Source organism: Coffea arabica, chromosome 1c (genome assembly GCF_036785885.1).
Source record: "Coffea arabica cultivar ET-39 chromosome 1c, Coffea Arabica ET-39 HiFi, whole genome shotgun sequence".
Taxonomy (NCBI): domain Eukaryota; kingdom Viridiplantae; phylum Streptophyta; class Magnoliopsida; order Gentianales; family Rubiaceae; genus Coffea; species Coffea arabica.
The window spans coordinates 2,713,357-2,725,630 of NC_092310.1; the positions used below are offsets into that span (position 1 = coordinate 2,713,357).

Here is a 12,274-nt window from a genome sequence, read left to right on the forward strand (position 1 = left end):
GGTCACTCATAATACGGTGATTAGATGTTTTCCGCCCAAAATATCTGTTAACAGATTTGTTAACCTAATTTTTTTTTTATAAGTAGAAGAAGGTTAGATTATCCTATACATCTGACCTTATCCTATAGATTAACTGATCATTGATTAACCGATTGAATTCGATCAAGGTATCGAATGCAATTTTACTAATCAATACATTCAGTTAGGATTTGCAAAATTATAAATGGGCTAGTTATGCAGTTCATAAATATTCTATGTGCAAGTTTTCGTCAATTGCTCTTACCGGCAGACTTCAGTGGGGCAGCCTTTAAAGAGCTCATGGTAGGTGTAGTTGCAACTGGAATAAGTGCACAAAAGAACGTGTAAAGAAATGTGGTAGGACTGTTTGGAGGTACCATAGCCTTTAAGAGCTCGCAGAGGGGGCAGTTTCTGGCTTGTATAAGTGGACATATGAACATGTAAAGACATGTGGTTGGGTGGATATGGCATGTTCTATGATATGAGTCAAGTTATATTTTCTTTGTCTTGGACTTTTTTTTTCCATAGGATAGGCCGGCCCAAGAACAAAAAGGTTAGAAAATATTTCCTCCGTCTTATTGTTATTGTCATAGTTCATCTTTTCTCATGTCCCAAAATTTGAGTCACTTTACAATTTTTTTTCTCAAACATTCTATTTGTACTCTTAAAAAAGCCATTGATAAAATAAAAAATAAGTATGATGGTACCCACAAAAGCAACAAATAGGCATCCAAAAGAAAGTTGAGTGGAAAGTACAAAAAGTTTTGGTGGCCATAAATAGGTGCATGCTTGGTAACAACATGAAAAATAGCCTTCATTTTGCATGGATCTTGATAGGTTGCATTTTTATCATTTAATTTATGCTTTTTTTCTTTGATTTCGGCCAAAAATTGCATTAATTGGTGGATTTTGCTTATATTTGGTGATTGAGAGTAAATATAATCGATGAAATCATAAGAGTTGTGATGGTGAGATTAATTCGATTATAACCAAAGTTTATTCTTAAATTCCTCTAGTCAAAGTATTAACAAGAAAGGGTATGGTTAATACAGTTAGACTAGCATATATTATGCTACTTCTATTTGAAAAGTAGTAGATCTCATCTACTATGGTATGTGAGACACCTAAACTAGTATATGGGTGCTTAATAAAATGATCAAACTCACTAAATTGATCCACATAGAGATATCCTTTAAGTGCCGAAGGATTAATCTCTAAGTGATATTTGTGTAAGTGATCCTTAGATTTAAAATTATCATGATATCTTGAGTACAGACGCTTTTTTTTTTTTTTTTTTTTACGTAAAAAGGGATTTTATTGAATAGAACATGAATGTAAACAAGAGCAAAGGAATCTGTTACACAAAAGTACTGCTAAAACCAATTAGGCTATACAATAATACTGCTACAATGAACTAAACTCCGATTATGCTATCAACATTTAAGGAAAATCTCTTAGGGAAAATCCCAATTAAGGTAAAATTACCAGTTGTCTCTTGTACTCGATACATTCCTCCATTTTGCTACATAGCAATGAGTCTCCTTTACCACTATGTGTACAATAGTTTCAGCATCAGAGACTTCATATTGAAACACCCTATAATTTCTCTCCCTCTATATATAATATACAGCTGCTCCTAGCGCCAACTTCTTTACTTTGTTTATAAAGCATTCTTTCTTCCATTGGCAACTGAGCCATTCAATTTTAGTATTCCACTCATAGGTCCCTCAATATTGCAAGCAGCATTACTGTATTCTTGACAAAATAAAAGCTGCATACTCATATTGAAAAAGAGATGATTACAAGATTCATTTCCAATACAGCATAATATACATTTCATTTCAGTCATAATGCTCCATTGAACCAACCTATCCTGTGTGCTTAATCTGTTCTTGCGCAACAACCACAAGATAAATGAATGTTTTGGGATATATTATTTGAACCATACAAGATGATGCCAATAGACCTTAGTAGCGAAATGATTCAACACTTCATTTGCAGATTTGATAGAGAACAAACCTGATTTACTAGGCAGTCATTTCACTACATCTGACATTCCCTTGCTTAATGACTATCTAGAAGGAAGAAAGTGTGCAAAATCATCTACTTTAACTATTCTTCTCCTACCGGTGGGGATCTTCCACTCTCTATTTTCAATGATAGAAGAAACCTTAGCCTGTAGCGTACTTCCAAACTATCGTACCATATTGGGCCCATATGCTGTCAACAACGGCCCTCTATGTTTCCAATTATCATACCAGAAAAAATATTTTCTCCACTTTTGCTCACCAAGACAATAAAAGGCTGTATAATAGGTCTGATCTGAAAGAGTTCATGCCAAACCCAAGAACAAGATTGAGGCAATGAAATAGACTAGAAACATTTATTTTTGAGTTTCATAGTGTGAACCCAAGCAATCCAAAGAGAATCTTTTTTAAGTGCTATGTGCCAGATATGCTTAAACAATAAAGCCTTATTCCAATTATACTTTGTTTGTTATATGATTGCTCCCATAACAGGGAATGTTCACATCATTAACCGAATGGGTATATACTTAAAGTATGAAAAGGTAATGAATAATCTATAAAGATTTACCACCTCTTGTGGAAGAGGAGATATCTTATGTCTGGCCACTTGTAGAAGTATAATTCGAAATTCTTAATGCTAAGTGGAAGAATCTTAGAAAGTGTTTCTAAGTACTTCTTCATTAGAATTACATTTTAGTTCAAGAAATGAACATTAATCACATGTTGGACTAGGTATGACTTATTCCAAGATTAATATGAGATAAGTGTGGTAAAAGAATATTAATTACATGGCAAATATTCATTGTAAGCCTGTAAGTTGAAGCCATCCACTTAATATTTCTCATTACTTGGGTAATCATGATGCATTGTTAGATGCCAATCTTGATCTATAAGTATGAGTTGATTGATTAGTAGAATTAATGATAAATTAAAAGGAGTTTTAATTATAACTCATACTTATTACCTACATATATGAGAATTTAATGGGTCATACATATTAAGAACTTCTGTAGGTGAATCAAATGAATTTCAAGTAGAGACTTGATAGATAAGTTTTTATAACTTATAATTTAATTTGTGAGACAAATTAAACTTGAGGGACTTATAGTGCAAATAAGTTTAAATCATCCAAATACAAGTGCTGTGTTGGAATAAGGAAGGTAAATCCTATTGGAAACTAGATTCAGGTTTTCATAAAGATATGGATAACTTATTTATCTATAAATGCTAACTAAGATTTTGCTAACAAGACTAATCAATACACAAATTATATCGTGAGATTTTTGAGAAAAATCTTGAGAGAAAAATTACCCAAAATTCACCAAGAAACTAAGCAAAAATTCACATCTTTTATTTTTCTTATTGGAGCAAGTTTTTCATGTTGAAAAATTAGGGTTTCTTTGCAATCAATTTGTAGAGGTTTCTTAGCAATAGGTAGCACTAATCTAGTTTAAACTAATTCGACATAAGAAGGTACTAGTTAAGAAGGTTCGTGTGGCTCACCATTAGAGACCGGACACTTGTGTAGCTACATAGATCACTTCACCATTGTCGCGCCATTTTTTGAAATAAAAGAGAAATGTGTTAAAAATGAGTATTTGATTTTATTTTAGAAAATAAAGAGAAAAGGGCCTAAAATAGGACTTAGAGAATATGCGACAGTTTGGATCCAAAATAATAGTCTAAAAAGGATTTTAAAAAAAGAAAGCCATCACTTGGTATGAAATTTACGTATACAAGTTACCCAAAATTTATTTTAAATGAAACAAATAAAACCCTTTTTAGACAACTCTAGATCTTTGAAAATAAGAAAAAAAATTCGGGAATCACGGTTGAAAAAATGGAAGGTAAAGATTTGATCGATTCAAATCTAAGGCGCCCTTTTAATCTAGCCGAGGCTAGTTGCAAGATTAGTAAAAAAAATTTCTAATCTAAGCTATAAAACTTATCACATTTAGATGCTTTTATATGAATGCAAACCTAGACCTAGGGGGTATCGAGAGGGGTGAAATATCTCTTCAAAATTTAATTGATGTAAATCACATTAATTGTAAAGTCCAAGAATGATCCCCTAAAGAGGTCAGGAATATACAAAAGATGAGACTCTGAAAAAGAAAATTATGACATATAGAAAAAAAATATATGAACTAAAAGAGGAGAATACAACATAACGGGTACGAAAAACTAAAAATCATAACACAATTTTCCTTTTTATTTTTGGGAGGGGGGAAAGCGTGCTAAAGTTAAAAAGCTATACTCACCCATTTTTCACATTCGAAGGGTGACTCTTGTAACTTAAACAAGCAAATAGACTAGCCCATTTTTTTTTAACTATCTAAATAAAATGCAAGTCTAAATAATATGATTTGTGCACATAGGGATAATAGAATAAGATGACATACCATGGAAATAACCTAAAAAGGAAAAAAATGCGTGAAATACAATAAATGTCATACAAAGTATGAATCTACCGTGAAGATAGTCTAAAGGGTCTAGTATTAGATTAGTCTATTTTTACAACCTCTCACTAGCATTGGACTTATAAGAAATCGGGCTGAAAAACCACATCTAATATTGAACTAGTGTGGTGATGTCATACACTCATTATAAATAAATAAAATATACAGTGTATAATTAAAACAAATAAACACATAAAAGCACATAGAGCATGTAGAGCACAAAAAACCTATCTACATATCTATTACATTTATCTAACTAATTATATTTCTTGCAAAAAAATAAAACCTATCTATTACATTGGCTATCTAATTATATTTCTTGAACAAGAGAATATTACCTATCTATTATAATTTAGGCATTTAAATACTCTCCAAATAATCACAAGACTTAAATTAAACAAGAATAAAATGAATAAAAATTTAAAATAAATAAATGAAAGATAAAACACATAAACATATAAACACATAAGAGCATATAAAATAATTTAACTAATAATAGGTATACCTTCCTTTTAAAGTAGCGGCTAAATGAGGGGAAGGGAGAGTTATCTACTTTTTCAAAATCAATACATGAGTCAATGCACCAATTTAATTGATAATTTTAAAAGAGAATGTAAACATATACTAGACTCCCCTTTTATTGTGAAAAATGTAAATAAACATAAAGCAACAAAAATTTACAAATTAAATGCATTTAAATGAAACACAGTTTGCAATTAAAGAAGAGAAACAATTGTAATTCGAAAATAAAAATAATAATAAGGACTAAATTACAAAAATTAGAAAAGTTTTTAGGTCAAATTACAATTCTCATAAAGAATAAGGGTCAAAATACAATTAAATTAAGGACCTAAATTCAAAGAAATTTAAAATTTTAGGGCTACAGTAAATTTACTCAAAAGATCAAGGCCAAATTGTAAAATTTTTTTATTACATTAAAAAAAATGTTGGGCTATGCCATTTCGATTGAAGAAAAATAAGCAAATCCATCTTATTTAAAAGACAACCCAAGCCAATTCATTTTTACAACCTTAAACCTAATTAAGACATTGGGTTCGAACTTCAAAACCCATGTCACAAACCTAACAAAAAACAACACATGAGCCTATTTCTTATCTAAATCATTTGCATAAATTTCTAAAATTGTCTAATTAAAAACCAACAAATTTTATTCAAAGCTCCAATTATATTCTAAAGACCAAAATTAATTTACTCAAAATATGCATAAAACATAAGAAGAGAAATCAAGACTTTAAAGGGGAAGAAATAGATCTATGTTTCATAATTTTGGGTCCTAGTGTAATTATGTAAAAATTGGGAGGCCAATTTGTAAATATATTTTCTCATGGATGCAAATCAGCAAATAACATACTATTCACTTAATCGAAATTTCAGAACACATCAAAAGTGCATTAAACGACTAAAATTACCAAAGAGATAATAATCAAATGAAAGAAAGGAAACAAAAGTCTCGATTTAGATTACACAGCCCATGCCTTATTAACTAGGCTAGATTTGGGCTTTAGTGTCCTAGCCCAAACAAAATAGTGAGTAGCCTAGTAGATAAATATCACAGCCCACACATAGAAAGAAAAATCAAAACCCAAAATAAAACATTAGCCCATTTTTTTTTAACAAGACCCAATAACGAACTCCAACGCCTAAAAGATCAAACAAAGAAAGACATGCAACAAAGCAAACGAAGAACTATGAACCAGCTCCCGCTGGAACCAAGAACAGATCCATTGGAAACTGGAAAATTTCTTGCCGAAAAAAAACATCCAAGAGCACGTAGGGTCTAGTTTTCGTCAAGCATGATCCTTGCAGCTTTATGAACTCGTTCAAATCATTAAACCAGATTCCCAAACATCACAAATCATGCAAAAATGAGATTTAAGGCTTAAACCCATGAAAACTCATGTGAGGGCTTAAAAACTTCATGCAAAGCGTTAAATCAACCAAGAAAAGAAGCTAGAGTTACCTATGGATGCTTGCGGACTCGAACAATGATAGGATGCATTTTAGTGGGATATTTTGATATTATTGTATAATTGTTTGACTAAATATTGCACTAGTTGGGTGGATTCTACTCAGGTTTTGTGTTGGTGTTGCTTGCAGGAAATGGTGAAGAAAAAGTGCTAAAAATCAACATTTCAAGAGACTTCCTGATAGTTAGGCGTGCCCACGCCTAACTCCAACCTTTAAAGCCGGATTCTTGTGATTCTTCGCACGTGGGGAGCTTAAAAAAGGGAGTGAAGTGGCTGGCTACAAATTTGAAGATCAGTGGGGCCACTCCAGAGCTGAAGAAAGTAATTTGTAATAGGATTTCTATTATTTAGGAAGTTTGGTATTCGGATACCAATTTGAGATGAGAAAAACTAGGACTAGATATATGGTTCTTTCTCTGGTGGGCCTGGCCGAAAAGGAAAAAGGAATTCCTTCATCTTTTTGGTGGCTACCAACGTCTAGAAAGGAGATTGTACTTTCTTTAGGTTTTTTTTTTCTGCAACGGTAGATTATGTATTGATTGGCAAAACATACACTTATATGAGCAAAGGCTCAACTAGTTCTATACAAATGTGTTAGACACACTGATGATTGATCTATTCCTCATCTTGAGATATGCCTAAAGCATAATCACTAATCCATTCACATCTAGAATCTAGATTTCTATCTAAACAAAAGGAGTATTTCTGGAATAAAGCTCTGAGGCTATTAATATCATCAGTCAAAGTTGCCATTTTGATATCCTTGGCCAACCCATTTGTAATCATTTTGAACAGCTGAGGGCTGAGGAGATGGACTGTAATTTTCTGCCATTGCAGCTGTCTAGCCTTTATAATGGCCATCTTCACAGCTTCCGCACTTGTCTACAAATGGCTTCCTGCGTACCTATCAGTCAGTGCCCAAGTAGACAGCAACTGATGGTTGAAATTAGTAGCTATAATCCCAGTCCCAACTCTATTGGTTTGTTCTTGCACATGAGTTGATAATCTGATCTGCATTTCATCCCTTCCACCCTCATCTGTTTCTGCAGTCTCTCTATCTCTTTCAGCTTCCACAGGTGTCGATTTCTCCTCCCTCCAAGCTGATGCTTGCTCTTGCCATTCCTGTAGGGCCTTTTTAATTGTTTCCCAAGGATGCCTTCGTTTGGCATTGAACTTCCATTCATTCCTTCTTTTCTAGATTTGCCACAGGATATTCACAGTTAGCTCTATATGTTCCCTTCCTTCTATCCTGTTTGTTGCTTCCAGCATAGTATTCCACCATAGTAATATGTTCCTTGTCTGTTCCGTTAATCCATCCCATTGAATTGGGGTAATCTTCCACACTTCTTGGGCTCTGCTACATTGAAAGAACAAATGTTCAATTGACTCTTCCTGTTCACCACAGCCATCACAAATTGGATCCCCCTGGTGTATTCTTTTAAACACCAGGTCATTAACTGGTAAAAGGCCATTTAGACACCTCCAAATGAAATGCTTTATCTTGCTTTTGACCTTTAGCTTCCACAGCCACTTCCATTGCTTTTCATTGGAGTTTGCTGAGCTTGTTCCTGCCTCATTATCTCTTCTTCCCTTGTGTTGAGATGTTTCCTGACATAGAGCTTTATATCCTGAATTGACCGTGTAGGTACCACTGCCACTATGTAACCAATAATTGCTGTCCTCCCTTCCTACAATACTGATAGGAATATCAAGGATTTCTTTCGCATCCTTCCTGTTGAATATCCGACTCACTAATGGTTTCCTCCATCTAAAGCCACTGATCAGCTCTTCTACCCTTCTGATATTGCAACTCTGAGGCATCGCAGTGGTGACTTTCCCATCCTTATTTCTAGGGATCCAATTATCCTCCCAGATATTTGTTGCTTTGCCATTACCTATCTTCCTTCTGGTTCCTTTTCGCACAAACTCCCTCACATTCATCAGGCTTTGCCAGATCCAAGAAGCACACTTGGGGGTTTTACACTTAAAGATTGATTCCTTATGAAAATACTTGGCCCTCAAGACCTTACTGACTAAGAGGTTTGGTTTGGAAATTACCTTCCAGACCTGTTTAGCCAGCAAGGCTTTGTTGAAATTCTGCAACTCCCGGAAGCCCAAGCCTCCCTCTTTTTTATCTCTAGCCAATCTCCCCCATGAACACCAATGCATCTTATTTCTTCCTTCAGATTCTCCCCACCAGTAATTAGCAAATATGGATGTCACTTCTTTACACAGTTTGTTAGGGAGTTTAAAGCAGGACATTGTGTAAACTGGCATCGCCATGGAGACTGACTTCAATAATACTTCCTTCCCCCCTTGGCTAAGCAACTTGTTCTTCCAGCTATTCATTCTTCTGCTAATACTATCCTTTATGTAACCAAAAACTTACTGTTTGGATCTTGTAATCACCATAGGTAGACCCAAATATTTCCCTTGAGTAGCCACCTGAATTGTGCCTAGGCTTCGTCTTATTTCCCCTTTATTCTGATGGCTTACATTGCTACTGAAAAAAACTGAGGACTTTTCCAAATTTATAACTTGGCCTGATGCCTTCTCATACTTCCTAAGAATTTGACAGAGTTCATTGGCTTCATCTCTGTCAGCTTTACAGAAGACCAGTGAGTCGTCAGCAAAAAATAAATGGGTCAAGCTTGAACCATTCCTGCTTATCTTCATCCCTAAAATCCTTTTTCCATCTTCAGCCTGCTTCAATAAATTGGAGAACCCTTCTGAACATAGAAGGAAAAGATAAGGTGACAGTGGATCACCTTGTCTTATTCCCCTTTCTGGAATTACAAACTCCTTTGGTACACCATTTATGTTGAAGGAGTATGTAACTGATGAGAGGCAGCTCCATATCCATTTCCTCTAGACTGTGCAGTAGCCCATCTTGTCCATCATGGAATCCAGGAATTTCCTCTCCACTCTGTCGTAGGCCTTTGACATGTCCAGCTTCACAGCCATAAAACAATTTTGTCCTTGTTTCTTATTTTTCATGTAATGCAAATATTCATGGGACAAAATGACATTATCGAGAATTTGCCTGCCTGGGATAAAGGCTGCTTGGTTTTTACTAATGCAAAGGCTTAAAACTTTCTTGAGTCTATTGGCCAATATTTTTGAAATCACTTTGTACACTACATTACAGAGACTAATTGGCCTATAACTCTTCAAGTTAATGGGATTTTGTATTTTGGGTATAAGGGAGATGACAGTATGATTCCAAGACTTAGGCATGTTGCTAGTTTGGAAAAAATGTCTAATGGCAGCAATTAAATCTGGTTTAACAACATGCCAAAATTTTTGGAAGAACAAGGGAGTCATACCATCTTGACCTGGAGCCTTATTTGGATTCATGGAGAAGAGAGCAGATTTGATTTCTATATCACTCACCTCTTTAGTTAGCTTGTCATTCATCTCAGTAGTGATTGTTAGAGGTATACCACTTAGAATCTCAGCAAGACCCTCACTCCCAGAACTAGAGAAAAGGACTCTATAGTAGTCAGCTACTTCCTTTCCCAGCTCCTCCTCATTTTTTGTCCAAGTTCCATCCTCCCTCTGAATGTTGAGCATTCTATTTTTCCTTCTCCTCCCCTTCACACATGGATGGAAGAATTTGGTATTCTTGTTCCCTTCTCTCAACCAGTCAATTCTTGCTTTCTGAGCCCAATACTGCTCCTCTTCTGAATATGCCACTTTCAACTGATTCTTCAAATCTGCAATCTTATCCTTGGAGCCTGCATCCTTTGAGTCCTTAACCTCCTTAATCTGTTGCTTCATTTGGTTGATTTTTATCAAAGAATTCCCTGTGAAATTGTTTTTCCATTTGAGGAGAGCCACTCTACAGTTAGCAACCTGTCTTGTAATCCTATACATCCTATTTCTTTCTACTGTTTGGTTCCAAGCTTGCTCAACAATCTGATTGACCTCTGACCTTTTGAGCCATCTCTTATCAAAGAAAAATCTTGATTTTCTTTTCTCTATTCTTGGCCAATTGTCTATGAGCAGCATGCTATGATCTGATCCAAGAGTATCCACATGTTCACATTTAGCCTTGTCAAAAATTTGGCCCCATTCTATTGTACTCAAGCCTCTATCCAGTCTTTGCCTTATCTCTCCCTCATCTTCCCAATTATTGCTCCATGTCTAGGGGTTACTAGTAAAACCAAGATCTACCAGTCTGTTGTTTTCTACAAAACTATTAAATTCCTTGAAGCTTCTCTCTTCTCTTACTCTGCCACCCCACTTCTCCTCATTAAAGAGTATATCATTGAAGTCCCCTGCTAGAAGCCATTTATCCCCCCACAATTGTTGTCTCAAAGTCAAAACTTTCCATTGTTCTTTCCTGATATTAGCATCACAACTCATGTAAACACCAATAAACCACCACTCAACCTGGGTGTCCGGATCTATAACTAGAGCCTCTATAGTTAGAGCAGTTGTTACCATCTTCCTAACCTGTATATCATGATTCCAAAACAAGGCCATGCCTTCTTTCCTATCCATAGCTTCCACGATTACACTTTCATCATACCTCAACATATCTTGGACCTTTTTCATATATCTGAACCTGTTTTTGGTCTCACTCAGAAAGACCATGTTTGGGGAGAGGAGGTTCTTAGCCTCCCTCAACTGGGGAACTGTCAAGAGGCTCCCTGCTCCTTGGCAGTTCCACACCAAGACCTTCGTTGTAACTTGACGGGCCAGTTAAGGTTGGCCCCTTCCCCCTTAGAATTTTCACTCAGATTCCCCTCCCTAGGATCCAATTTGTTCCTCTTGGGGACAATCTCATTCACCTGCACTTCCACCATATCCTCATCCACCAAGTTAAGTTTCCTTTTGCCTTGTTGAGGAGACAGATTCCTATTCCTGCTCAATTCTCTCAGTGGCTGTCTAGAGATTTTAGGAGATCTCAATTGTTTCTTCATCTTCCTGTTATGTTTCGGAACTGCCTTTGTCCCCAAATCAGAGCTTTCTGGATCAATTTGCATTAATGTTGTCTCCGGACTAACAGTTTCTTCCTCTACTACTGTTACTTGCATAATCTCCTGTGCTATTTGCTCAAGTCCAGTTCTTTCCACTTCACCCTTGAATGATCCACTTTTCTCCTTCCCTTCTGATAAACTCACAAATCCTACTTCCAAAGCACAGTTACTTTTTCCCCCAAGAAGAGGTTCTGTATCCTCCCTGGTACAACTTACCTTTTGGCTATAGTTGGTGTTTGAAGCTGAACCTCGTATTCTCATATCATTGCAGCGCACCTCATCTCTTGTCTTCTGCACCTCATTAATATCAACCTCTTTGGCCCTTCCTTTATCTGTCTGTTTCTCATCATTACCCTTCCTAAGATCTTCCTTTCTCCCTGACGAGAATTCCTTATGTCTATGTTCCAGACTCTCCTTAGCCTTGGGATTTAAAAGTACCATCTCTCCATCTTTAAAGCCCCAATGGTTCTTCTCAGAGTTGAACTTTCTTTGCTGTTCCTTTTGGGGTGATGCTTTTCCTGTATTGGCTCTCAACCACGGACCATACTGATGTTCCTGCTTACCTTTACTGATTTGTATAATTGCCTTGCATGACTTTTCTCTATGTCCAACTACGCCACATTTGTAGCAGAAATTTGGACAGCGCTCATATCTGAAATTCAACCATTTCAATACTCCATTTACTTTAACAGTTGTTCCCCTAAGTAGAGGTAGTGAGGTATCTAGCATCACCAATAGCTTTAAGTGTCTTCCTTCCTTTCCTCCTACTTGAGGCACTAGAACATCCCTTACTTCAT

At 35.7% G+C, this 12,274-nt stretch overlaps 1 protein-coding gene across 1 annotated transcript; it reads right to left on the reverse strand.

Moving 5' to 3' along the window:
- Positions 1-7,374: 7,374 nt before the first annotated feature.
- LOC113739247 (uncharacterized) lies at positions 7,375-11,091 on the reverse strand. Its single transcript, XM_072083451.1, has 7 exons — positions 10,726-11,091; positions 9,819-10,638; positions 9,331-9,429; positions 8,989-9,221; positions 7,939-8,859; positions 7,772-7,846; positions 7,375-7,686 (listed from the first exon to the last, which is right to left on the reverse strand). Exons 1-7 carry the CDS (start codon positions 11,089-11,091, stop codon positions 7,375-7,377), a joined length of 2,826 nt encoding a protein of 941 aa, XP_071939552.1.
- Between the last annotated feature and the right edge of the window lie 1,183 nt (positions 11,092-12,274).